This window comes from Podarcis vaucheri (assembly GCF_965113315.1).
Source record: "Podarcis vaucheri genome assembly, chromosome: 5".
NCBI classification, from domain to species: domain Eukaryota; kingdom Metazoa; phylum Chordata; class Lepidosauria; order Squamata; family Lacertidae; genus Podarcis; species Podarcis vaucheri.
This window is the reverse complement of record NC_138763.1, coordinates 97950543-97975289: the sequence shown is the minus strand read 5'-3', so window position 1 is coordinate 97975289 and position 24747 is coordinate 97950543. Positions and strand designations below refer to the sequence as shown.

Below are 24747 nucleotides of genomic sequence, written 5' to 3'. Positions count from 1 at the left end.
TTTAACACACACATCTCCTGAAACACACTGGTTATATCAAAAAAGACTGAAAGAGGACATTTCTACATCTCCCTTAAAATGAGAAGCATGATTTTTATCTCCCAGTATGGGGCAAAATGCATGCTCCTTTACTAGGAAGGGGATATCTGAGACATGCCAATTTTAAGTCAGATAAATCTAATTCAGATTTTCATTTGCTCTTTGAGGTGGGGGCATGCCATGCAGTTGGAACGATGCCCTCTCAATGAGGCATTACTGACTGCTGTCAATCAATGGGACAGCGCTATTTTGATTTAATTAACAAAAATCTTTGGGTTGAACATGTTGTGTTAAATGCTTCCCATGTCAACTGAGCACTTAACAGGTGAATCATTTAGACAACACTGATATGTTTTGGTATTGTATAATGCGCTGTGGTTAGTTGCAACCCTAATTCATAACTTCTTCCATCTTTTTTCAAAAACGCATTCGTTGCTACAGCTAGAAAAGCAGTGGTAGCCAGCAGAAGTTGGTAAACCCCTAAAGGATGGAGAAACCTGCTTCGGGAAAGGAGGTGGCAACTCTTATTTCAAACCTTATTTCGCTTAATAAATGAGCTGTTTGTATCTGGGCCACTGGAAGAGCAATGAAATGCTTCACTAAACTTCTCCCGCCCACCTCCCCCTCACTCATAGGAGGTAGTCATGTAAATACCTTTACTATCATCTGAAAAAGCAGAAATACAGAAAAGGGGCCTAAAGGATATAACATTATGTGTCAGGTGCTCTACGCTAAGATGCAACATTGGGGAAAATTTGCTGGGTCCACTGGTGTGAACTATCCAGGACAACTGCTTGGAGAGGAAAGAGGATGTGTGCTCTCCACTGTGTGGAGGCCCAGGTGGCTGGTGTCGATTGGGGCGGGTGGGGTAGACAGGAGGTGGCATAGGGGGCACTGTGGCAGAGCACACTTGAGCTTCTCTGTGCTGTGCTGAGAGAAAGGATGTCCTTTTCGCCCAGCCCAGCCTCCAAAAGGTCTTCTCATGGCTCCCTGCCCCTGCTTTAAACCAAAGCAAGCAACAAACCTGCTTTCTGCTCACCTACTCCTTCCACTGTTTACCACCTTGGATCTGAGTTAGCCTAAATTTCTCCCAGCTTCTCTGTCTCAGAACAGAACTTCGGAGGCCTAAACTTCTCCCAGCTTCTCTGTCTCAGAACAGAACTTCGGAGGCCTAAACTTCTCCCAGCTTCTCTGTCTCAGAACAGAACTTCGGAGGCAGCAGTGACTGGTTGGAAGCACCCAGAATGAACCACGACTGGTCCTGGGACACTAAATTGGGGGGGGGGGGGATTGAAGCGCTTGCAGCGGATTGGGTGTGGCACTGGTCTGTTTTCAAAAAGTGCACTAATGCTCTTTTGCTCTTGGGTTGGCAACTGACGCTAGAGGTCTCCAGTTAATCCTTTGTATATAATACACCCACCTAATCTCTGCAGCCTGCAACTTCACCTAATGTTAGTTGTGACAAGCAACATGTCAAGATTACATTACATAACCATCAGATTCCAAAAACACATGAGGACACTATGCATTGTCAGCAACTCTGTTCCTGGATCTGCTCCTGGAAGAAAGCAATTTGGGGCGGGGGAGCAGCTCTTTATCAAAGGCAAGGCAACCAGAACGTCTCCGACGCTGGGCAGGAGTTGCTGTTCTTCTGCCAACACGGGGCAGGAGTTGCTGTTCTGCCAACACTGGGCAGGAGTTGTTGTTCTTCCAGACAAGAGGAACTTGTGCTGGAGCTTTCTTTTCCCTCTTCCCTCCCCTTACTTTTTCCTCGTGTATCATGTCTTTTTAGATTCTGAGCCTGATTCTGAGACTGTCTCAATACTGATTTTTGCCATTGTGAGAGCCTTTTTGACAAAAGGCCAGGGCGTGAACATCTTAAAGTGAGTTAGTACAAAATAAAATGAAATCCAATCATGTACTTATTAATTTATACAAATTAAATGTTCACACAGCAGAGGAAAAATGCATGCTCAAGGGCATCAGAATGGCAGGGCTCTCTGTAGAACTGGGCTACGCACCTGAGTGCTACAGTGAACAAGTTGCTGTAAACCACACGCATCCAGGTTTAGCCATTTTAAGTCTTCATGCAGCAGAAATAAGCGCAGGGCGGTGGGAGGAAATACGAGGCCCCCGCTCCATGTTTGCTCATGCTCCTTCATGCATATCGAAACAAGCAGCCAGGTTTAGAATGGGGTGGTCAAAATGGCTCCAGAGGGTGAAATCTTGCTTTGGAGAAGAGCCACCACTGAAAAATAATCCTCCGGTAAATACATGGGGTAACCGTATAGAGTTCTCTGTGCACAAATAGAACGTTTTCAGTTAATACTGCAGCGCTTGCTAAAACGTTAAGGTAATTTCAGCCGTGTATATGAGTAAACAAGTGCTGCTTTCCATTTATGCAATACTGGGCTGCATGGCATGCTACCAATAAGCAGTTGCTACAAACTTTCCAAACTGAATCAACTCCATTTTTTTCCTCCTGAGTAAGAAGACCTTTGCCTTCCAACAGGCTAGTCCACTAAAATACTTCCAAAGAAAATATGCTTTTACAGACTGCATACATAAGCTTTGTGATTTTGATGTTTCAGAGCTCCATGTTCCCAGCCATCATCTTCTCACCTAAATGATCATCTCTATTAAGAAAGACGCAGTGGATTTTAGGTTTACTGTCCTCTCTCATCTCTAGTGTTATATTGAACCGACTAATTCCAGTATTGGGACTCACAGAAGACAGCTCAGTCTTTGACAAAGCGCTTGGTAAAGTGCACGCCAGGTCTGAAATGAAATAGCCCACCCAGCTTCTCATGAATGCCCCATGACTCACAACCAGTATGTTGGCATCCAGTATTTCGGCACCTCGGTCGGAATTAAATTCCAGTCTGCTATGGTGGTTGGTCAATGAGCTGGTAGAACTTCCACCTGCCATTTCTGTGCTACTTCCTTCTGTCTCTTCTTCAGCTTTATTTTCTGGACGTGCTTCTTGGGCAACAAGACAGCAAAGGTGTTCAAAAAAATCCTTGCCACGTGCTTTTACCTAAAGCAAGGGGGAAGGACAGAGTAAAGTGATTGCAAATTATTTCAAAAACGCTTTACCCTGTTAAGGGGCACTGTTTGCTTCTTTTGTGCCAGGCCCTGTATCACCTGTCCCTCCTTCCTTCTTTTTAAAAGTTAACTTAAAAAACAAACAAACTTTTCTTTCAGGGTGGCTGGTTGCACTGCAACACACAGTGCCAGCCACATGCAATCTTAAGTTGCTTTCTAGTTGTGGCACATGTTGTATTGCTCTGTGGTTACTTCCTGCAGCCAATCAGAAGCTGTGCTTTGGTTTCCGAACGTTTATGGAAGTCAAACGGACTTCCGAAACAAATTCTGTTCAATTTCCAAGGTACGACTGTATCGACTTGCATACAAAAGAGTTAAAAACATGCACACAAACCATAAAAGGGACTTTGTGGGGTGACTTTCTGTATATGATAGAGCTCATCTTCCTAAGCATTTTGGTATATGTTATATTTATGCCACATTCTTTGAGGCTAAGTACTATCTGAACCAGGCCAACTTCTCTGAATGGCAACTAGAGACCCTTCAGAGATGCTACCGCTCTGCGGCATTAGGCAAATTCCACTAAATAATAGTTCTAGAGAGATAAAGGCTGGACTTGCAGTATGAAGATATATACTACTGATATTGTATAGAAAAGTTTTTGCATGACAGCCAGGTGTACTGAACAACAAATCACTACGAAAAGTACTGCTCACTTCTTCAAGTGTTTCTCCTCCAGGAGGTGTAAAAGACGGACACTGCTCCCCTGCAGCTTTTGCCATTGTCCTGAGATCACTCAGAGGCCTCCCTTCTGCCGCTCCATATTTCTGTAAAAAATAGTAATAGGGCTGTATTAGGTGATGGTGATGGAAATCAAGTGTTGAGGATGCTAAAAGGCATCCCATGGGGAGAGAGCGGAGCCCTGCCAAGGTGATTTACAATAAAAGTCTTCTGGCTAGGAAAACTCTTCTGCCAAGCATCCAATATGCCTGAAAATTCAGTAAATGCCAGTTTCTACCAGGTTCTTCCCATGCCCATAAAGATATAAAAGGTAAAGGTAAAGGGATCCCTGACCATTAGGTCCAGTCGTGACCGACTCTGGGGTTGCGGCGCTCATCTCACATTATTGGCTGAGGGAGCTGGCGTACAGCTTCCAGTCATGTGGCCAGCATGACTAAGCCGCATCTGGCAAACCAGAGCTGCGCACGGAAATGCCATTTACCTTCCCGCCGGAGCGGTACCTATTTATCTACCTGCACTTTGACGTGCTTTCGAACTGCTAGGTTGGCAGGAGCAGGGACTGAACAACGGGAGCTCACCCCGTCGCGGGGATTGGAACCGCCGACCTTCTGATCGGCAAGCCTAGGCTCTGTGGTTTAACCCACAGTGCCATCCGCATCCCTATCATAAAGATATGCAAGGCTTCTTTAAATACACACACACACACACACCAGGTTCTGTCCTGCAGAGACCAGCACTTAGGGAATCACTGCACAAAGGCGCATGCTGCGGAAACGGTTCTATCCCCTGCTATCATCTTCTGCATGCCCCGCTAACTCCCCTTAAAAACAGAGAAGTGGTAAGCAATGTAGGAACTGCCAACAGAGCTGCCCAGCAGGGGAAATATGAATCAGGCCTATGCTGCATAACAGAGAAGACACAAGCAGACTTAATTCATATCGCTTGGCGACTCGGCTTCCTCCTCTTCTGCTTTCAAGGGGGCTTTTGCTCTTGAATCCTTCTTGTTCTTCCCATCCTTCCTTTGCTTTTCTCAGGGCATGAAGGTCCTTAGTTTGATTTTAGTGGTCTCTGTGCTGTGGAGTGTTGGCATGCTACCTAATTACTGACTGCATACGGGTTCCTTCATTTTGACATTATTGGGGGTTACTTCTGGCACTTAACTGACATAAATTTGGTGGATGTGGATTACCTAATTGTGGGGAGGGGGGAGGTACTGCCTTAGGTTGTTTTTTTGGGTGGGCCTTTAGATCAAATAGAAGTAAACACAAATAATAAATAGAAATACATTTCATGGCATTTTTTTAGTTTATCATAGTTTTTTTAGTTGCAGAAAACAATTCAAAGGCTATTGAAACTACCTCCAAATTATATTCGCCCAAGAATTGGTACACTGCCATAGATATTCTCATCCTATCTAAAGCCACTTTGCGCACATGAATTCTGACATGGACAGACATACATTACAGAATCACAAATGCTGAAAGAAATGTAACAGTAGAAATAATAATTTCTGTTCTTACCCGCTCTCTGAGTCTTGCATCATATTTTACAGCAACATCTTTGCAGAACTTACTCTTCTTTAGAATTGCGTCTGTTGTCTGAAACATTAAGCAGGCAAGTCATGCTTAAAAAACACACAAATACTATGAAAGATAAAGGGCTTAAAACTTGAAGTTCAAACCAGGCAAGACAGATATCACAGAATCATAGAGTTGGAAGGGACCGCAAGAGTCATCTAGTCCAACTTCCTGAAATGCAGGAATCTTTTGCCTAAAGTGGAGCTCAAACCCCATGACCTTGAGATTAAGAGTCTCTGATGCCCAACTGAGAGATATGATCCCTTCTGTTTGCCACTGGTGGCTGCAATGATTTCAGCAGATCTTGGACGGACTGCGCAAGCAGTGGAAGCATCACAACCAGATACAGTGGTGCCCTGCAAGACGAATGCCTCGCAAGACGAAAAACCCGCTAGAGGAAAGGGTTTTCCATTTTTCGATGCGCTTCACAAGACGAATTTCCCTATGGGCTTGCTTCGCAAGACGAAAACGCCTTGCGATTTTTTTCGCTCCCCCCCCTTTTTCTAAGCCGCTAATAGTCATTTAGCCGCTAAGCCTTTAATAGCCGCTAAACCGCTAATAGCGCTAATCTGCTAAGCCGCTAATAGGGTTGCTTTGCAAGACGAAAAAACCGCTAGACGAAGAGACTCGCGGAACGGATTATTTTCGTCTTGCAAGGCACCACTGTACTTAAAAGCAGTGGTGGTGGCACTGTAGAAATTGCAAGTAACAAGCAGGCAAAATTTTCAGAGTTCCCATACAGCCCTGAACAGCTACAGCAGAAGTTTCTGCATAAACATGTTGATGCGCAAGTAGGGAGACTGGGTCCATAAGCACCTGAAACTATCTCTGGCAGAATTTCGGGATGTACGCCAACCTCCCCTTACTGATCAGGTGGCGGTGGTTACGGAATGGCAGACTCATCTAGAATCATTCATTATTTGATGAGAGAGAATAGGCTTGCTGCAGGCGTACTGCCCATGATGCAACCCAACAGTGACCCTGACTAAGCTAGTGGCGACTGCCTCTGATATGGTGTTGGAGGCTTCCTCTTCTGTGGTGCTGGGGAACTTCAACATTCATGCTGAGACCTCCTCTAGTGTGCCAACATGGGACTTCAGTGCCCTCCCTCCATGAGAACCAGGGATGTCTCAATAGAGTCACAGCATATACAGTGGTGCCTCGCAAGACGAAAAGAATCCGTTCTGTGATTCTCTTCGTCTAGCGGTTTTTTTGTCTTGCGAAGCAAGCCCATTGACGGATTAGAGGATTAGCGCTATTAGCGGCTTTTAGCGGCTTATCAGCTTATCGGATCAGCTGATAAGCGGCTTAGCGGTTTAGAAAAAGGGGAGGAAAAGGGAAAAACCCCCGCAGGAACTCGCAAGACCTTTTCGTCTTGCGAAGCAAGCCCATAGGAGATTCGTTTTGCGAAGCACCTCCAAAACGGAAAACTCTTTCGTCTAGTGAGTTTTCCATCTTGCGAGGCATTCGTCTTGCGGGGCACCACTGTATGATTGAACCTGCTTTTTTTGCCATGGAGTGGGCTAGTGGGAATCAATATATGATTAGGGAGGTGGATGGCAAGCCCGTTGTCATAGACTGTTAATTCTCTAGGGAGAGTGAGACTGTCAGCGGCAGCGCCCCCTCAGACTGCCCAGAAACATGTGGCATGGCTGGGGCTCCTTGTTGGAATACTCTAGAAGAAACTTGTAAATGGTCTTGAACAAGTTGCTAGGCAATTGGAAATTTTCTCAGCAACAGGTGTCCTTAGCAGGGCATGTGATTAACTAAGTCTGGGTCAGTGTAAATGAGTATGTGAATGAGTCAGCATTAGGTCTCTGGCCGGATGGCTAGAAAGAGAAAAAGATTGTGTTGCTTTATTGTTTTCTTTCTTAATGGCCAGTGTAAAGTTTCTGTAAATAATAAAGACTCTGAGAGACAGAACCAAATGGTGTTTATTCCTGTAATGGGAATTTCACCAAGAGATAGCTGGAATACTGCTGATGCTATAAAGAAGTAAAAGATTCAGGAAAGCTTTTATGTAAAAGGAACTCTGCTGTAGAAAGAAATGAAAACCAAAGAGTGGATGCTTATGCACCAACACTCCTACAGAGACTTTTCTTGCTTTGCAGAGCCAACTATAAAGCTGCTCTCATGTGCCCTCATCAATGTTCTGGAGACCATGGAAAATCAATGGGACTGACCACTGGGATCACTGTGCATCTGATCAGACACAGGTGAGAACATAATATTGTGCCTACCATCACCACTGCATCTTTGTTGAGTGGCAAGTCAGTGAGTAGCATCTGGACTGAAGGAGAAGATAAGGGTACCTGGACGCCTGCTGTGATAAATTTGAGAGGCACTTGGGCGATAAAATCTCTCATATTCACACAGAATTACCGTATATATTCAAGTGTAAGCCGACATTTTCAGCACGTTTTTTATGCTGAAAAAGCCCCCCTCGACTTATACTCAAGTGAGGCGGGCGGCGGAGGGACAAGCAGCCTGAAAGCAGCGCAGCTTATACTCGAGTCAATAAGTTTTCCCAGTTTTTTGTGCTAAAATTCGGCTTATATTTGGGTCGGCTTATACTCGAGTATATACGGTAGGTGCCTCACAAAAACAAATTAAACTGAAATTACAGAACGTCTGATCTTGCATAATCCCAATTGCATCCTATACAAGCTTACCTGCTTTGCCCGAAGCAGATCACTTGTGAAGACATGAGTAAATTTTATGTTACTGAGATACAGGCCAGCTGCATTGGCTTGTCTGAAGCCAGTCTCTGAGAGGGGCTCATCTATACCTTGGCCTATAGGAGTCAAAATAAAAATAGGCCAAATTATTAAGGAAAGCCTGTTTACCAATCATCAACTTATATACAGACAATTTGTGCATGTATCAGGTCCCTCCACTGAAATTACTGAGAAGCCTTTAATGTGCAAAAACCCCACCCATGAAATATTTGGCTTGACCCCTTAGTTTGTAGACAGAGAAAAATCAAAATTGTACTAGATTCATTCCATAGCCCCTGTCTTTTCCCAATCCCAATTCACATGTTCCAAACTCAGAGGAAATCTTGTTGGAGCAGAGACCTTGCTTTTGCTTTTGTTACATTCCTCTCAATAGTACCATATATATGAATGGCATGGTAGAATTCATGTATGCTTCTGAAAATTCCATAAATGTCTGCCTCTTCCCCCTCCCACTGCTTTTCTGAATTCCACAGAGGGGGAAATTCTTATGTTTGCCTACTCTGCTAATTTGAAAGGGTTCAATTGCTTTAAAATAGCTCTACACAGAATGAACACATCTGTCTGCTTGCCCAGGTAGAACTGCAATTCTCCCAGGAAGGCTAGTTATTAAATTTCTGGTTTTGAAAACTTGAAATTGGGTCACCCCAAGCTAGTCTTTCTTGTGCTCTAACCACTGACCCACAGCAGTTACACAGCTGGAGATATCCAATAGTTATTAAATTCGTTCCTATGAAGCCTTGACTGATAATGAAGTTGTCACACAGAAAAATGACCAGATTTCAAGGTACTACTGAGCCATGTCAGCAGAACAGAGTCTAGAGAGAAGATAAATCCTGTTAACAATTTACTGAGGATACTAAACAAAAACAGTGTATAATTTAAGAAGGAACAGAAGTTTTTATCTTTCTTGCACAGCAGGGAGACATTCAACCAAACATACAGAAGAAAACTCCCTCAGAACTGCACAGCCAATCAGAGCATGTCATGTGCTATCTCAACAAACACCATGCCACTTAGGTTTTAAGCAACACTTCTACCCCTTCAGTTGACTTTAACATTAACAGAATTAACCGTTTAGCTGCACACAGAATAACATTGCAACTCCAACATTTACTACAAATGAAAGATCTTCACTGGCTCCCAGTATGTTTCTGAGCACAATTCAAAGTGTTGGTGCTGACCTGTAAAGCCCTCAACGGCCTCGGTCCTGTATACCTGAAGGAGAGTCTCCACCTCCATCGTTCTGCCCGGACACTGAGGTCCAGCGCCAAGGGCCTTCTGGCGGTTCCCTCGCTGCGAGAAGTGAGGTTGCAGGGAACCAGGCAGAGGGCCTTCTTGGTAGTGGCGCCTGCCCTGTGGAACGCCCTCCCAGCAGATGTCAAGGCAATAAACAACTATTGTATTTTACTTTTAAAAGACAACTGAAGAGAAGTTTTTAATATCTGATGCTGTGTTGTTTTTAATATTCAGCTGGAAGCTGCCCAGAGTGGCTGGGGAAACCCAGCCAGATGGGTGGGGTATAAATAATAAGTTATTATTATTATTATTATTATTCATCTTGCAAATCTTCACCTGATGTTTGAAAAAATGCAGGGCGACACACAGAGAAATGATATCTGAGACCACTCGGTGATGGACTTAGTGTGTTCTCAGGATACTGAACGGAAAAATGTTTCTGCCCTGCTTTTTCAAAAAACCATGCCCAATCTAATTAGGGCTCTGTTTGCACCGAAGCAAGCTTCTATGGGCGTTTATCAGCTGTTTAAGAAAGTGTATGTACCAACGGGTGCCTCTGGGTTTCTCCAAGCTGAAAAGGCTTGGGAGTCAGAATTGTCTGGATCCAGCCACCCACCCGACCTGGCAAGGTACTGCATGCTGCTTGAGTTCTTTAATAGCTTTTCAGCCCAAGGAGCTGCTGGGCAGAGGCTTGAGGTATTATTTTAATACACTCAACATAAATAATCATTTGACTACACAAGACAAAGCCAAAAATATTTGCCAAAATATTTCAGCATTTAATGAGAGTGCAGAACTGAAGCTAAAGGCAATTGTGACTTGTTATGAAGCATGACTTATTACTCTGGCTGCAACAGAAGAGACACACACCTTGCAGAATCTTCTCTTTGTTGTATCTTGTTTCCCCACTGAAAGAGACAAAATATTTTCAAAAAAAGAACTCTAATTTATGGAGACAACTTACATAACACAGAGGAGGAGGGTAGAGAGAAAGGGAAGGGGTAGAGCCATGCTGGAAGTGGCCTCACCATAAAATTCAGGTGTTTATTTTCCTTACTGGTCAAATTGAAAAAAAATATGGTTCAGCAGATTGTGGCTGAAGCGGACTGCGCATACCATCTATTGCCAACCCCAGACACCAGTCAACACACAAACACATGTACATGCATGCACTCCCCAAAGCACTTTTTTTTTAAAAAAAGAAAACAAATGAATTTATAAATGCATGAACATTCATATAATAGCAGACAACCCACCTGAAGCAAGGGAATAAGGGCAAGGCTGATAACCAAGTCAATACTTAATCTGCTGCTTGCACATTTCAACAGGGAACCTGGGAGGAAGCCAGACTCATTCCTCGGCTGAGGAACATACTGCAAGCTATTTTTAGATTTATTCTGCCTCTCTTTAACAGATCTCAAAGCAGCATATGAATTATTTCCCTGGGGAGGTCACTTTGGTGCAGCTAGCACAATCCATTGTCTCTTAAGACAGATGGTTGCCAACAAATGTCTGTTTTTTTTTGTATTTATTGATATTATTATTTCCAATTGTTTCTAGTACGTTTTTTGAATTACTGTTTATATATAGTTTTTCATTTTACATGATGTGAGCCACTTAGGGCACCATTTTGTGGGAAAGTGGCATATAAATAAACAGATTATGATGATCCTCCATGCTTAAAAAGAACTGCAGCTAAAAATACGATTAGTAACTAAAACCAACATTTTCCTGTATATCACAATGACTGCATTTTTTATTTTTGGAAAACCTGCAAGTACTTCTGTGGAGCATTTGGATATAAACATTACATGATCATTGCAAAGCCATGTATGTATTCTATCTTTTTATGGATTTTGTATAGACCCTCATACTAGGTTTCCATTAAAACTTATTTAAAATCTGGAATAGGCCTCATCAGGCCTCCTTGTGCAGAAATATATTCTCTGTGTGTGTGTGAGTGTATGTGTTAATATCAGGTTTTACGGTATGCAAGTTACCATAAAGATGGCTTTCAAACCTGTTCATAAATTAATTAAAAGGTAGCAAATTAATAAATTTAATTAATTAAGTAAAGGTAGTAAGAATCCTATTTAAAATGAAATAAAAAAGATTCTTGTTTTTGTTATTTGGCATCCACAACATGAGTTTAAACCAGTAGGACATCTATAGTAAAATTTATACCTGGGTTTGGAAATCGGAAATCTCATGTCATCGTTAGTAGTAATCAGGGTTTGATGATTTAGGTTTGATGAGGCCCTAAGCTACTGAAGGTAATGGGGCCCTTTATATGTCCAGGTGTCCTTCGTCAACAACAAATTGCTGCTGTTTTTTGTCTTGAATATATACTATATAGTAATTAATAATAATAGCAATAATAATAATTTTTATTTATAACCCGCACTCCCCAGCCAAGGCTAACAAGCAATAATAAAAACAAATTGAATGTATACAACTTAAAAACAAGATTAAAATGCAACATTAAAATATTAATTTATGGACCTCATAGGTATCTAAAGCCATTTGCACATGCAGAATGGGAGCCTACACAACACAAAACACTGTTGCTGCATGTAGGTTTTATTTGTTTTTTAGCTTATATTTTGGAAATTTACATCCAGTTTTCCCCCCACCCCGTAATTAGCATGTTTAGCATATATGTAAATCCGCCCCTCCCTCAGGTTCCCGAGAGGCTCTCTCCCTCCCCCCCCCCACCCGAGCCAAGGGCAAAGGGCGGCCGCGTGACGGGGGGGGCCGTACTCACTGCCGGACGACGGTTAAGCCGAACGCGGCCGGCCTCATCCTGGCCATTCGCCCGCTCCGGACCCGCCCCTCCCCCCAACCCAACTGCCGGCCGGCTTCTTCCTCCGCCGCCGCGCGCGGAGATGACGTCACGCGGCGCGCCAGCCAAGGGGCGGGGGGAGTTAATGCTTCCGGACCTGAGCCGGGCGGGGGGGGGGGAGGCGCGGGGTCAATACCTCAGGCCGCCCGCCGGTCACCTTCGTTGAAAGTAAAAAGTTCTGATTTGGGCAGAATAAAGGCCCGCGCTTGCTCAAGGCTAGCCCTTAATGGGTGAACAAAATCCCCGCTTTGGTTTCCCACGTGCCTCGTCCCCCCCTCCGGGCGGGAGCTCCCTTTGGCAGGGCCGGATTGAGGTTTGATGAGGCCCTCGGCTACTGAAGGTAACGGGGCCCTTGATATGTCCAGCTGTCCTTCGTCAACAACAAATGGCCGCTGTTTTGTGTGTTGAATATATGCTATATATGGAATATATGGTAATTTATGGTATCTAAAGCCTTTTGCACATGCGGAATGTAGGCACCCTATATATAAGGTAAAGGTAAAGGGATCCCTGATCATTAAGTCCAGTCGTGGCCGACTCTGGGGTTGCGGTGCTCATCTCGCTTTATTGGCTGAGGGAGCCGGCGTACAGCTTCCGGGTCATGTGGCCAGCATGACTAAGCCGCTTCTGGCGAACCAGAGCAGCACACGGAAACGCTGTTTACCTTCCCGCAGGAGTGGTACCTATTTATCTACTTGCACTCTGATGTGCTTTCGAACTGCTAGGTTGGCAGGAGCAGGGACCAAGCAATGGGAGCTCACCCCGTCACGGGGATTCAAACTGCCGACCTTCTGAACAGCAAGTCCTAGGCTCTGTGGTTTAACCCACAGCTCCACCCGCGTCCCTATATATATAAATGAGCAAATCAGTGATATGGTAATTTATGGACCTAATAAGTATCTAAAGCCATTTGCACATGCAGAATGTAGGCACCCTATATATAGAAATGAGCAAATCGGTGATATTTTGGGGAGCAGGCTAGCAGGCGGGGCAAATGACTTACATCATAGGAGCCTACGCAACACAAAACACTGCTGCTGTATGTAGGTTTTGTTTTATTTGTTTTCTATCTTATATTTTGGAAATGTACATCCAGTTTTTCCCCCCTTTGGATTTTTTTTGGGGGGGCCCCTAAGTTATAGCTTGTTCAGCTTATACGTAAACCTGGCACTGCCTGCTTCATTCACAGACCTGTTGCACATGGTGCGACGGAGTGGCGGCCCGAGAAAGTGCTTTCTGCTCCCCTGTGCCTGCAGCATTCTTGGGATCGCAGCCTTTCCCGCTCTCCCACTGGCACCAGGTCTGCCCTTCACCTCCGCTGGCGGCAGGGGCCGCTTCGCGCGGCAAATGACCGACCAGAAGCTGCCGGGGGGGAGAGAGAGAGAGAGAAGCGCATAAAACGCAACGCGGCATCTTCGCAACCGTGACTGGCACGGGAAGCGGTCCAGCCGCCTGGGCCTTAGGCAGCAGCAGCACACGACGGACCTGGCGTGTGGAGCGGAGACAGCAGCACGCAGGCGGTGGTGCCCTTCAAAGGCACAGCAGGGAAAGCAACGGGCGGTGGCTCCAGAGCACCCGAAAAAGCGCGAAAGCGAGCTCGCATTTCCTCGCAGGCGAATCACTCTACCACTGTCCGGTGTTGTGGCTTCGCGGGCTCTAACCATAGATGTCAAGCATCCGTTATATAGCGGGAAACTCCCTTATCCCAGCACTGTGTCCTTTATTGATGATGTCCCTTAAATTTCCCAGGTTTCATGCTCGCCCGGCTTGGGAGTGAAGCAGCGGCTCGGGGTCCTCCGCCTCGAGAGTGTGTGCACGAGCTGCCATGTCTCTGTCTCTCCCTTTTCCCTCTCAGGGGCGCGTCGTGAGGAGATGGGTGGCGGCGGGCAGGCAGACAACCCCTCTCTTGCGAGACCTCCGCTGCGCTGCTGGGGGAAGCCGGAGGCTGCACCGGTGGCTGAGGAGGCGACCTGAGGGAGGAGGGGATGGGGAGGGACGCAGAAGGGTGGCACATCAGCGGCCGCCGTGGCACCGCAACCGCCTCATGCCGGGCTTGTGGGCGGCGTGGGCAGAGTCTCTCTCCCTCCCTCTCTCGGTCGGGGAAGGGCTGATGGAACTCCTTGCACCAGGACAGCAGCCCCGACGTGCTGCTTAGCATCCCCTCCAACCAGTGCAGCATCTTAATGTAGCGATTTCCCCCTCTGCATCCCTTTCATAACTCTATTTTTATAAATCATTTGTCCATCCATGGTTCAAATTTCTACTACAAGTTTTCTGTCAATCCTACCAACGTATGTAACTCTTGACAATAGCTTTTCCACTAAATGATAAACTTTCCCCATTCGTTATCAAAGAGGTCCTCTTCCTGGTTTCTAATTCTGCCTGTAAGCTTTGCCATCTCCACATCGTTCATCAGTTTTGTCTTTGGTGGGAGCTGTAGACCCTTAGGATCATCTAGTCCAACCCCCTGCAAAACACAGTCAGTGGCAGCAGCCAAAGCAGCCTGGCTCCATCAGTGCATAAACTAAGCCCAAATCCCTTATTTTGGCTGCTGATCCCTTCTTTTCCAGGCTTCTGGTCCCTTCTTTTCAAATCTTGTAAATTGACAGCTATGGCTCTGACAGCTGAGAGGCGGCGGAAGGGGCGGGCACGAGAGGGCGGAAGCGGCGGGGAAGAGGGGGCGGGGCGTGCGTCCGTCAGGCGGGGCAGGCCACGCCCCCTCCCCGAAGAAGGGAAGCTCCGCCTGAGGGGGCGAAGCAGGAGCTGCCGCCAGGTGGCTCTTCGTTACATGTAAACAAACGGCCCCGGAGCTGCCGGTTCGGCATGAGGAGAAGCCGGTGGGGATCCCGTTCTCCCCGCCCGCCCGCCCGCCGCCGCGGCCTCTTTCCTCCAGGCGCCTCCCTGGGCGCGAGGGAGAAACCCGCGCTCTGCACATGCTCTGGGGCACCGCCGCCGCCGCCGCTGAAAAGGCCAGAGCAGCGGGGCGCCCCCGGATAGCGCTGGGGAGGCTGGCTGCGCTTCCGCCCAGCGGAGCCCTCCCCGGGGGGCTCGGGGTTTAGCGCCGAAGAGGCGCCTTCCGAGCAGGGGGGGGGGCAACTTGAAGTATTGAGGGGGCAGGTAAGCCTGATCGATCACCAGACGTGGCACACACCTCAACTTTTGGAAGGGAATCCGGCCCCCCTTCAAATATTTTATTTGGGGTGGGGGGAGGCAAAGGGACCACGCCCCCCCCCCAGAGCTGGCTCCGATTCTTCCCTGTTGACTTGGGGACCACTTGTTCCTCCCAGGATGCGCCCCCGTGGATGTTTGCAGGTGAAATTGCAGAACAAGGTGTTCTGCAATTAACTTTTACAATGAATGATTTTAGAATGTTGTTTATGTTGTACTTTTGTACTGTTTTATTGTTGTTAGCCGCCCTGAGCCCGGCTTCGGCTGGGGAGGGCGGGATATAAATAAAATTTATTATTATTATTATTATTATTGGGATTAGGAGGCAGAGGTTGACAGGACACCACCCGGAGTGTCCTTAAAGGGCTTTCCCCTGTGATTTGAGTCCTCTATGAGGATCTGTAAGAACTCTGCATCGGTTTTAAACTCTGGAATTGTTTCTCTCCCCCACCCCTCAAGAATTGCAAGCCAGCGAAACCAGAATTTCATTCCTGCAACTGCTCTGATTCTTTCAGGAAATGTCTGGACCGTTTCAAGAGATGTCTCAGGGAGCAGATGAGCTCTCTCACGATATGGCAGACCACCTCGAAGAAATGGACACGTCGGATACCCAATGGGGTTGGTTTTACTTGGCTGAATGTGGCAAGTGGCATATGTTTGAGGTAGTCATTTCTGTAGATAGCCCACCCTATTCAACATTCTGTTTTCCTGTCCTCGCACTCTGCAAAGTAGGTTGTGGTTTTCATTTCACAGATGGAAAAGTGAGGCTAAGAATCTCTTGCAAGTCGTCGTATATTTTATAAATTTTATATTAAAATACATGAATGAACAACAACGTGCTCTGCTGGAAGTATCAGAGGGATCAACTTTTATACAAATACAAATATATGCACAATTGGAAAACAGTTTTAGGTGTTAGTTTCAATACCATATTTTGGTTTACAAAAATCCGATAACTGATTGCCAGTTCTTCACGTCTCTGCTGGGTGACCTTGGGCCAGTCACACTTCTCTGAAGTCTCTCAGCCCCACTCACCTCACAGAGTGTTTGTTGTGGGGGAGAAAGGGACAGGAGTATGTTAGTTGCTTTGAGACTCCTTCTAGTAGTGATAAAGCGGGATATCAAATCCAAACTCTTCTTCTTCTTCTTCTTAGCAACCTTTTGCATTATATTGTTTACTCTTGCCTTCACTTAATTTAGATAGCTTTGCTTATTGCCATGCTTTCTTTATCAATTATTTTGTTGTAGGAAATTTTGCAGAATGCCAGTTACTTGCAATAACTGATTTTGTGATAGTGGATAAATCAATTCCTTTGACTTCAGTGGTGCTTACTCACATCCAGTTGTGTGTAGTATTGCAGTTCAAAACAAGGACATTGTTCCGATTAATAATAAAGGTTGAAGGAGACCCCAGCCTACAGCTTTTGCAGAATTATGCTGGGTTTATTAGGTGTAAGATGCCATGAATGCAAAATCTCAAACAAGGAATGTTCTAAAATTTAAATGAGAACTTTGACAGTTCTTCTGTACTTCCGACATTTACCATAATCTTGTAGCTGAAAGTATTAAAACTACTGAGGCACCTCTGCATCTATTCTCCTAAATTCTTCTAAAATTCACTCTAAAATGTTGTTTATGTGCTAATAATTATTGGGTCACTTTTTTATAACCTTTAAAAGTGTGCTTTTCATTTGTTTTGAAGACTGATTCTACTAGCCAGTGTTCACTTAGCAGTGAAGACATTGAAGGAATGTTCAAAATTAATCCACAAGGTTCCATTTCTTTTACAACTGCGAAATTCGACTATGTGCTGGACTTTTCAGGTATGTATATCTATTTACTGAGAAGGTATAAGACATTTATAAGCCAGGGGAAATACCCTATGTTGTAATTGGGAAGTTTTCTGATTGCGTGAGTGAATAATTAACAGAGAACTTTTACTTGTAGTAAGGCATATGATGCAGTGACTATGTTGAAGAGAAGCACATTTGTATGGGTTACTGCCTGGGAGACTTACTTGATTGATTTTTATCACATTATCAGTGGCTTACGACATTTTTAAAACACAAGTTTTAACTTATTCTTACACCCTTATTAAGTTCACAGTACCTTAGCATTTAGTATGGCTTATTCTGTGAGCTGCCCTATGTGTCCTGCCTAGAGGCCTTGAAGACAAGATAGGATAGAATTCAGTAACTCCGTATAAATGTAGTGCGAATCAGGAGGGAGAGCAGGATACAGTGGTGCCTCGCAAGACGAAAAGAATCCGTTCTGTGATTCTCTTCGTCTAGCGGTTTTTTCGTCTTGCGAAGCAAGCCCATTGAAGGATTAGCGGATTAGCGCTATTAGCGGCTTTTAGCGGCTTATCTGCTGATCGGATCAGCTGATAAGCGGCTTAGCGGCTTAGGAAAAGGGGGGGGGGAGGAAAAGAAACCAGCAGGAACTTGCAAGACATTGTCGTCTTGCGAAGCAAGCCCATAGGAGATTCGTTTTGCGAAGCACCTCCAAAACGGAAAACTATTTCGTCTAGCGAGTTTTCCGTCTTGCGAGGCATTCGTCCTGCGGGGCACCACTGTACTAGCAAAAGGGAAAGTCGCCCCCCCCCCCGCCCCCAGTGTGCGTTTCCTTAAGCTTGTAAGAAAGGGCAAGAACTACATTTGAACAGATCAAATCGATTTACCTACAATAGATTTTGATTGGCTCGTGAACTGATCATTGGTTTATGTGCTGTTAACTAAAATTCCCATGAAAGAACACTGAAAAAAGTGCTCGGCAAAATTCTGTCTGTCCATTTTCTAGACCAGCTTTTCCCAACCTCCAAAAACTGGGACTAAAACTCTCTCATTACTCCTGATCTGGAGGGCACCAGCGTGTGGCAGGCTGATTTAGATTTTGGCTAACTCTGGTTTTTTACACAGGGATGAAACAAACTAACCAAACAACTGGAAAAGAACGTCCCATAAAAAGAGCTCCATTTTCTATCACTGCCTTCAGGTAACAGTCACTCACATTTTCCTTGTGACATAGTTATTTTTTTCTTTAAATGTTTTAGTGTTAGGTCAGGCTTCCTCAACCTTGGCCCTCCAGACGTTTTTGGCCTACAACTCCCATAATCCCTAGCTAGCAGGACCAGTGGTCAGAGATGATGGGAATTGTAATCTCAACATTTGGAGGGCCGAGGTTGAGGAAGCCTGTTTTAGGTTAATTCTGATAGTCTTCCCCCCACCTTGAGTATATTAAAATGCAAAAGACAGATGAAACTATATTCACAGTTCATCACTTGGTGCACCTCAGACATTGTGGAAACAAATTATCGTAGCCATTTTGCAATGTCTGATGCAATTTATACACCAGCCCTATATTTACTTCATTTCTCTTTTTTTCTTTTTAACTTTGCATCCCTGAAAACATTCAGTTTTGAATGAACTCTCTTGCATTCCGCCGAGCAAAAGTTATTTTGTTCAAGCCTCATTGAATAGAAGCTGTGCAAAGTACATTATTTATTTCCTTGTTTTCATCTCTCTTCCTCCTTTGATTAACTTCTTGATCATCTAAACGAGTAAGATATTCAGTAAGGAAAAAGGAATGGGTAGGTGAATCAGACTTAATTACTTCAAGGGAAAGAGCTGCAAGTCTTTTGGGAAACCCATTCCTTCAGTCTCTGGTTTCTGGCCATAAATCTCTGCTTTGCATGCAAAAGGTGCCACGACCAAAGCCTGACGTCTGCAGGCAAGAGACCCCAGTCTGAAATCCTGGAGAACCACTAGCAGTCAGCATCATCAGCACTGAACTAGATAGGCCAGTGGTATCACTAGGTTTAAGGCAGCTTCCTGTGTTCCTAACCTTTCCAGAACTGATTTTTAAAAATAATCTAAGATCATTTCCTCTTCAGGTGACCTCTTACATTTACTTAGTGCTCTGGGTTCTTCCTAGGACAAAGAAGTGGGAATAAGTTAAGTAACCTCTGCCCCTTGTAGGAAAATTGGAGAAAACATAACTAAATAGGCACATCTAAAACCTTAGGTTCTAATTCATCAAATCATTAAAGCACCCGATTGACTGATTATTTTCTTTTTATTCTGCCCTTATTGTTCAAAAACAAAATCCAAAGAGGAAACTAAGACTCTTTCCAATCCTCTACATTTTTGTAAATGTACATTTTGCATTTTGTGTACTATTTCTGTCTTGAGTGGGGGATGTGACAGCATACTGACTACTCCTTTTGTGCTTAAAGTTTCATCTGTGAAAATCAGTCTATCCCCATGCCTTCACACTGGGAGAATGTAAATTCAGAAGAGCCATACCAGGTAAGACCTTAGTAGGTTATTTTGAAATCGTTAGAAGCAAAGGACTTAATGCATCTGGGTAAAGTTCTGTGTTTCTCTCTCCTTCAGCTAATTACTTTGCATAAGCTGACAAATGAATATAAGGAGGTTGCTAGCCAGTTTGGGAAAACAATGGATAGTAATCGGATTAGAAGAATTCAGAGAATTCAGAATCTAGACTTGTGGGAATTCTTTTGCAGGTGAGACTATTTTTAAAGTGGTTTTTGTGCTAAATAGCATCTCTTTTAAAGACAGATCATTTCAGTATTTACATTGACTTAATTTCAAGCTTAAAATTCATGTTTGCTTTCATTCATTCTTAATCAGACCTGTCTTTATCTGCCTTGCAGTGCATGTCTTTCATTCTTTTCTCTATTAAGACATTGTGCACTGAGCCTCAAACTACATAAATGGCCAGTGTCAACCCATATCTCCTACTAGCTCACCCTGGTAATGTTTTAATTAAAAGACAACATTGTTATTGTGGTCCTGACAGTTGACTCTACAAGTTTTGGTGGTTGTTGTTTTAAAAATTCTTTACCGCTCTTCATCTGAGGATCAGAGGGCAGTTTACTGTATAAAAACACAAAAATCCATTGCATAATAACAAACAAATTCAATTATTTAGGTTTAACTGACTTGAATTGGCCTGCTCAAATGTCACATTTCAATTCAAAGTCCCCAAATATTGTTGTTGAAAGGTTGCAGGAGTTGAAGGCAGTACAGTGGTGCCTCGCAAGACGAAAAGAATCCGTTCCGCGATTCTCTTCGTCTAGCGGTTTTTTCGTCTTGCGAAGCAAGCCCATTGACAGCCTAGTGGATTAGCGCTACAGCGGTCTAGCGGCTTTCCGTGATCAGCTGTTAAGCGGGTTTTCAGCGGAACAGCTGATAGGCGGCTTAGGAAAAGGGGGGGGAGCGAAAAAAACCCGCGGGGACGCGCAAGATTTTTTCGTCTTGCGAAGCAACCCCATAGGGAAATTCGTTTTGCGAAGCACCTCCAAAACGGAAAACCCTTTCGTCTAGCGGGTTTTCCGTCTTGTGAGGCGTTCGTCTTGCGGGGCACCACTGTATTTTAAAAAAACTGGACCAGTCTGCACGTTTTCTTCATCACAGAAATGCCACTTGAAATGTTCTTTGCATGATCTTTTTACATAACATTGACTCATCATGATTTTCCCTTGATCTGTTTTGTATTTCCATGCCAAAATATATCCATGTCATTAATGTGCTAATTCATAAAGTGCTCTGGCAGCAGAAACCTTGTCGAAACCAGTATGATTTACTCATCCTTTCAATTAGACCAGCATAACTTAAGTAGCCTACCTGCCAGAGGAAAACAACAACATCCCTGCCTGGTTAACTATAAACATGTCTTACCACAGGCAGCTGGGCAAGTGTCTGCTTACATGCCTGTAAAATGTTTTAGAAATTGCCATTTTGGGGCCTTTTTAATCAGCTTTTTTATAATTAGTTTCCTAGCTGTATGCAGATACTTACAGAAATACATTAAGCAAAGATCTGCTATTTGTTTTGCGTAATGATTTCTCAGCCAAGAACCCCACAAGAGGGAATTCATTGGTCTCCAATGGTTGCGCCGAAACTATTTTATAGGTTAGCACCAACAATATTTGCTAGCAGTAGATCCGTTAATGGTTTTTGCATGATGAATTATAGTGAAATCCCAGTGTTGTTTTTTGGAATTTATTTAGGGCTCTGAGCCAGTGTGGTGTAGTGGTTAAGAGCGGTAGTCACGTAATCTGGGGAACCGGGTTCGCGTCTCCGCTCCTCCACATGCAGCTGCTGGGTGACCTTGGGCCAGTCACACTTCTCTCAGCCCCACTCACCTCACAGAGTGTTTGTTGTGGGGGAGGAAGGGAAAGGAGAATGTTAGCCGCTTTGAGACTCCTGAAGGGAAGTGAAAGGCGGGATATCAAATCCAAACTCTTCTTCTTCTTCTTATAAAATATCAAATTTCTAATGTGTGCGATTGTGTGGTAGAAAGGACTGTATTAGTTCATACAGCTGGTGTATGGAGAATATTGTTTTTGAAATGTTACCTTGTGTGCAACTAAAAAAAGCCACAAAACATTTCTGCAAGTAGAAGACTAGTTTATCGGTGATCTGGCCCAGGCCTCTCCCTGTATTCACAAGTGCAGTCTCCTACCTGCAGTCTGCAGTCTATTTTTAAAAGGAATTTACTACCTCTTCAACTGTGAGATGGCAATGGCTTTCCGACCTTGGCTTTTGCTTTGCCCACATTTTTTATTCTAGTGCCGTATTTCCATTACAAATTGTTTGTTATTTTGTCCTTTTGACAGGAAAAAGGCTCAGCTAAAGAAGAAAAGAGGTGTCTCCTTCATTAATGAACATATGTTGTTTCATGGCACCAGCAGTGAATTCGTGGAAGCCATCTGCATTCATAACTTTGACTGGAGAATCAATGGCATGCATGCCGCTGTCTATGGAAAAGGCAAGGTTTTCATGCACATTATGTTCTTGCAGCTTTCTCCTAGTTAAATGTTTTACTACAAAGTAGTTTCATGCTGCCCTTGTGAGCATCCCTTAATCTGAAAAAAAAGTCTTGCTAAGGGTCAGAATTGAGAGCCATAAATTAGAGCTAATCCCAGAAATTAGACCTGCGGCAAATCACCAAGTTCCCAAGCACACCCACTAGTCCTTGAGTGAGTGGTGTTCCAAGGAAAAGTAAGGAAGGACTGGAATTGGCGCACCATGATCTGGATTTCTCTGGAAGCTTTCCACATAGTCCCAGCAACCAATCGCAGAGCAGGTGGTGCATATACTGCTTCCACCTCCGGCTGCTATCCAGTGGTGCGGGTCAGGAAGTGCGTGACATCATTATATTTTATCGCGTGTTTCCATTGATGCATGTTTTAGGCCATGGGTAGGCAAACTAAGGGCCGCGGGCCGGATCAGGCCCAATTGCCTTCTGGATCCGGCCCATGGGCAGTCTGGGAATCACCGCGTGGCCCGCCAGTGTGCGCGTTCTTTCCCTCCCTTACACAGTGGCGGCGCCTCCTCCCTCCCTCCTCCTGGCTTTTTCCTGTCCTGCCTGGAGGAGGAAGGGGGCTGGGCTTTGTTGGTGCCAGCAGCAGCAGCACTCGAGCGGCTGCCATTTTAAGCAGCCCCTCTCCGGAGCCCTTTTGCTCACTGCTCATCATCCCTCAGCCGCTGCCGCCAGCCCCTGCTGCTCGCACGACACAGGTAAGCAGCCACCGGGGCTCGTGGTGCTCTTGCATCAATATTTTTTTTTCAAAATATAGTCCAGCCCCCCACAAGGTCTGAGGGACAGTGGACCGGCCCCCTGCTGAAAAAATTGGCTGACCCCTGTTTTAGGCGATAGGTAAAAGGTAAAGGGACCCCTGACCATTAGGTCCAGTCATGACCAACTCTGGGGTTGTGGCACTCATCTCGATTTATTGGCCGAGGGAGCCAGCGTACAGCTTCCGGGTCATGTGGCCAGCATGACTAAGCCGCTTCTGGCGAACCAGAGCAGCGCACGGAAACGCCGTTTACCTTCCCGCTGGAGTGGTACCTATTTATCTACTTGCACTTTGACGTGCTTTCAAACTGCTAGGTTGGCAGGAGCAGGACCGAGCAACGGGAGCTCATCCCGTTACGGCGATTTGAACCGCCGACCTGATTGGCAAGTCCTAGGCTTTGTGGTTTAACCTACAGCGCCACCCGCATCCCTAGAAGTGGGGATTTGACCCGGTTGCCATTTTTGGCAGCAATCCCATGCCTTTGATCATGTGTGGTTCCACCCTCAGGCTTCAGTAAGTAGGATGGCTGTACTTCTGGACTATGCTCAAGCACTTTTCTTTTTCTGTAGGGACGTATTTTGCAAGGGATGCTTTATATTCCAGCCGCTTCTGCAAAGATGACTTGAAGCATGGCAGCACATTACAGATTCATGGAGTTGACCTGCAACTTCAGATGTTTTGGAAGCATAAAGTGATGTTTCTCGCTCGTGTATTGACGGGGGACTATGTCAATGGGGACTCCAAATACGTGAGACCACCTTCAAAAGATGGGAGCTTTGTGAATTTATATGACAGCTGTGTAGACAGCACCTGGAACCCAAGGATTTTTGTCATCTTTGATGCCAACCAGATCTATCCAGAATATTTAATAGAGTTCAGCTGACTGAGCTGAGCGGCAGTATTTAATTTGTTTGCTAAAGAAAATAAAACTTACTTCGTGGATAAGTGTTTGGCAGAATGGAAGTATGAAGCTTGACTAACTTCAAATTTCAGATCATTTAAATTTCAAATCCTTCATAAGCACGGTTAGTGATCGTGCCACATTACATATGGCCATTAATCATGGAACTTGGGCCAAATAGGAATTGAAAATATCAGGGCAACAATTGGTTCAGCTTGCTTACTTCACAATCCGTCACCTGTCAAAACTGGCTGTATCATAAAATTCAAGTAATCGGCAGAGCTGGGTGGTTCTTCAGTAGGATTGAAACATCTAACTTAAATTTATCCCTGTGATAAGATGATCAGCCGTTGTGACTGAAAGTGAGATATACTGCTCATATGCAAATGGACATTTTTTAAAAAATGGGAATTAGTTTGGCATGTTATAAATCCTACAGCTTTCCTACAGCCACCAGTTCAAAGTGTTGGTGCTGACCTGTAAAGCCCTAAATGGCCTCGGCCCAGTATACCTGAAGGAGCATCTCCACCCCCATCGTTCTGCCTGGACACTGAGGTCCAGTGCCAAGGGCCTTCTGGCAGTTCCCGCATTGCAAGAAGCAAAGCTACAGGGAACCAGGCAGAGGGCCTTGTCGGTAGTGGCACCCGCCCTATAAAATGCCCTCCCATCAGATGTCAAGGAAATAAGCAACTATATGACTTTTAGAAGACATCTGAAGGCAGGCCTGTTTAGGGAAGCTTTTAATATTTGATGTTTTATTGTGTTTTTAATATTCTGTTGGAAGCTGCCCAGAGGGGCTGGGAAACCCTGCCAGATGGGTGGTGTATAAATAAATTATTATTATTATTATTATT

General features: G+C 44.8%; 3 protein-coding genes across 6 annotated transcripts in view; 2 read left to right on the top strand and 1 right to left on the bottom strand.

Annotated features, from left to right (window-relative positions):
* The window catches only part of TIGAR (TP53 induced glycolysis regulatory phosphatase), a 28635-nt gene extending 16395 nt beyond the window's left edge, over positions 1 to 12240 (bottom strand). For 2 of the 4 annotated variants that reach the window (XM_082223316.1, XM_082223315.1), the window contains exons 1-6: positions 12141 to 12240; positions 10247 to 10284; positions 8075 to 8196; positions 5346 to 5423; positions 3801 to 3911; positions 2867 to 3076 (exon numbers count right to left, since the gene is read on the bottom strand). In XM_082223316.1, coding sequence (XP_082079442.1) covers positions 2867 to 3076; positions 3801 to 3911; positions 5346 to 5423; positions 8075 to 8196; positions 10247 to 10284; positions 12141 to 12187 — 606 coding nt within the window. In that variant the 5' untranslated portion in view covers positions 12188 to 12240. Of the gene's footprint in view, positions 1 to 1313; positions 3077 to 3800; positions 3912 to 5345; positions 5424 to 8074; positions 8197 to 10246; positions 10285 to 12140 lie in introns of those variants that run through there. The other 2 variants (XM_082223314.1, XM_082223313.1) reach the window with 2 other exon arrangements.
* The window catches only part of FGF23 (fibroblast growth factor 23), a 32918-nt gene extending 15266 nt beyond the window's left edge, over positions 1 to 17652 (top strand). The window contains exon 4 of the transcript XR_014219951.1: positions 17618 to 17652. The gene's annotated coding sequence lies outside the window, so the exon portion shown is untranslated. The remainder of the gene's footprint in view (positions 1 to 17617) is intronic.
* PARP11 (poly(ADP-ribose) polymerase family member 11) lies at positions 15072 to 23937 on the top strand. Its single transcript, XM_082223368.1, has 8 exons — positions 15072 to 15335; positions 15902 to 16048; positions 17089 to 17209; positions 18305 to 18380; positions 19621 to 19693; positions 19781 to 19911; positions 22030 to 22181; positions 23562 to 23937. Exons 2-8 carry the CDS (start codon positions 15905 to 15907, stop codon positions 23873 to 23875), a joined length of 1011 nt encoding a protein of 336 aa, XP_082079494.1. The 5' UTR covers positions 15072 to 15335; positions 15902 to 15904; the 3' UTR covers positions 23876 to 23937.
* The last annotated feature ends 810 nt before the right edge of the window (positions 23938 to 24747 follow it).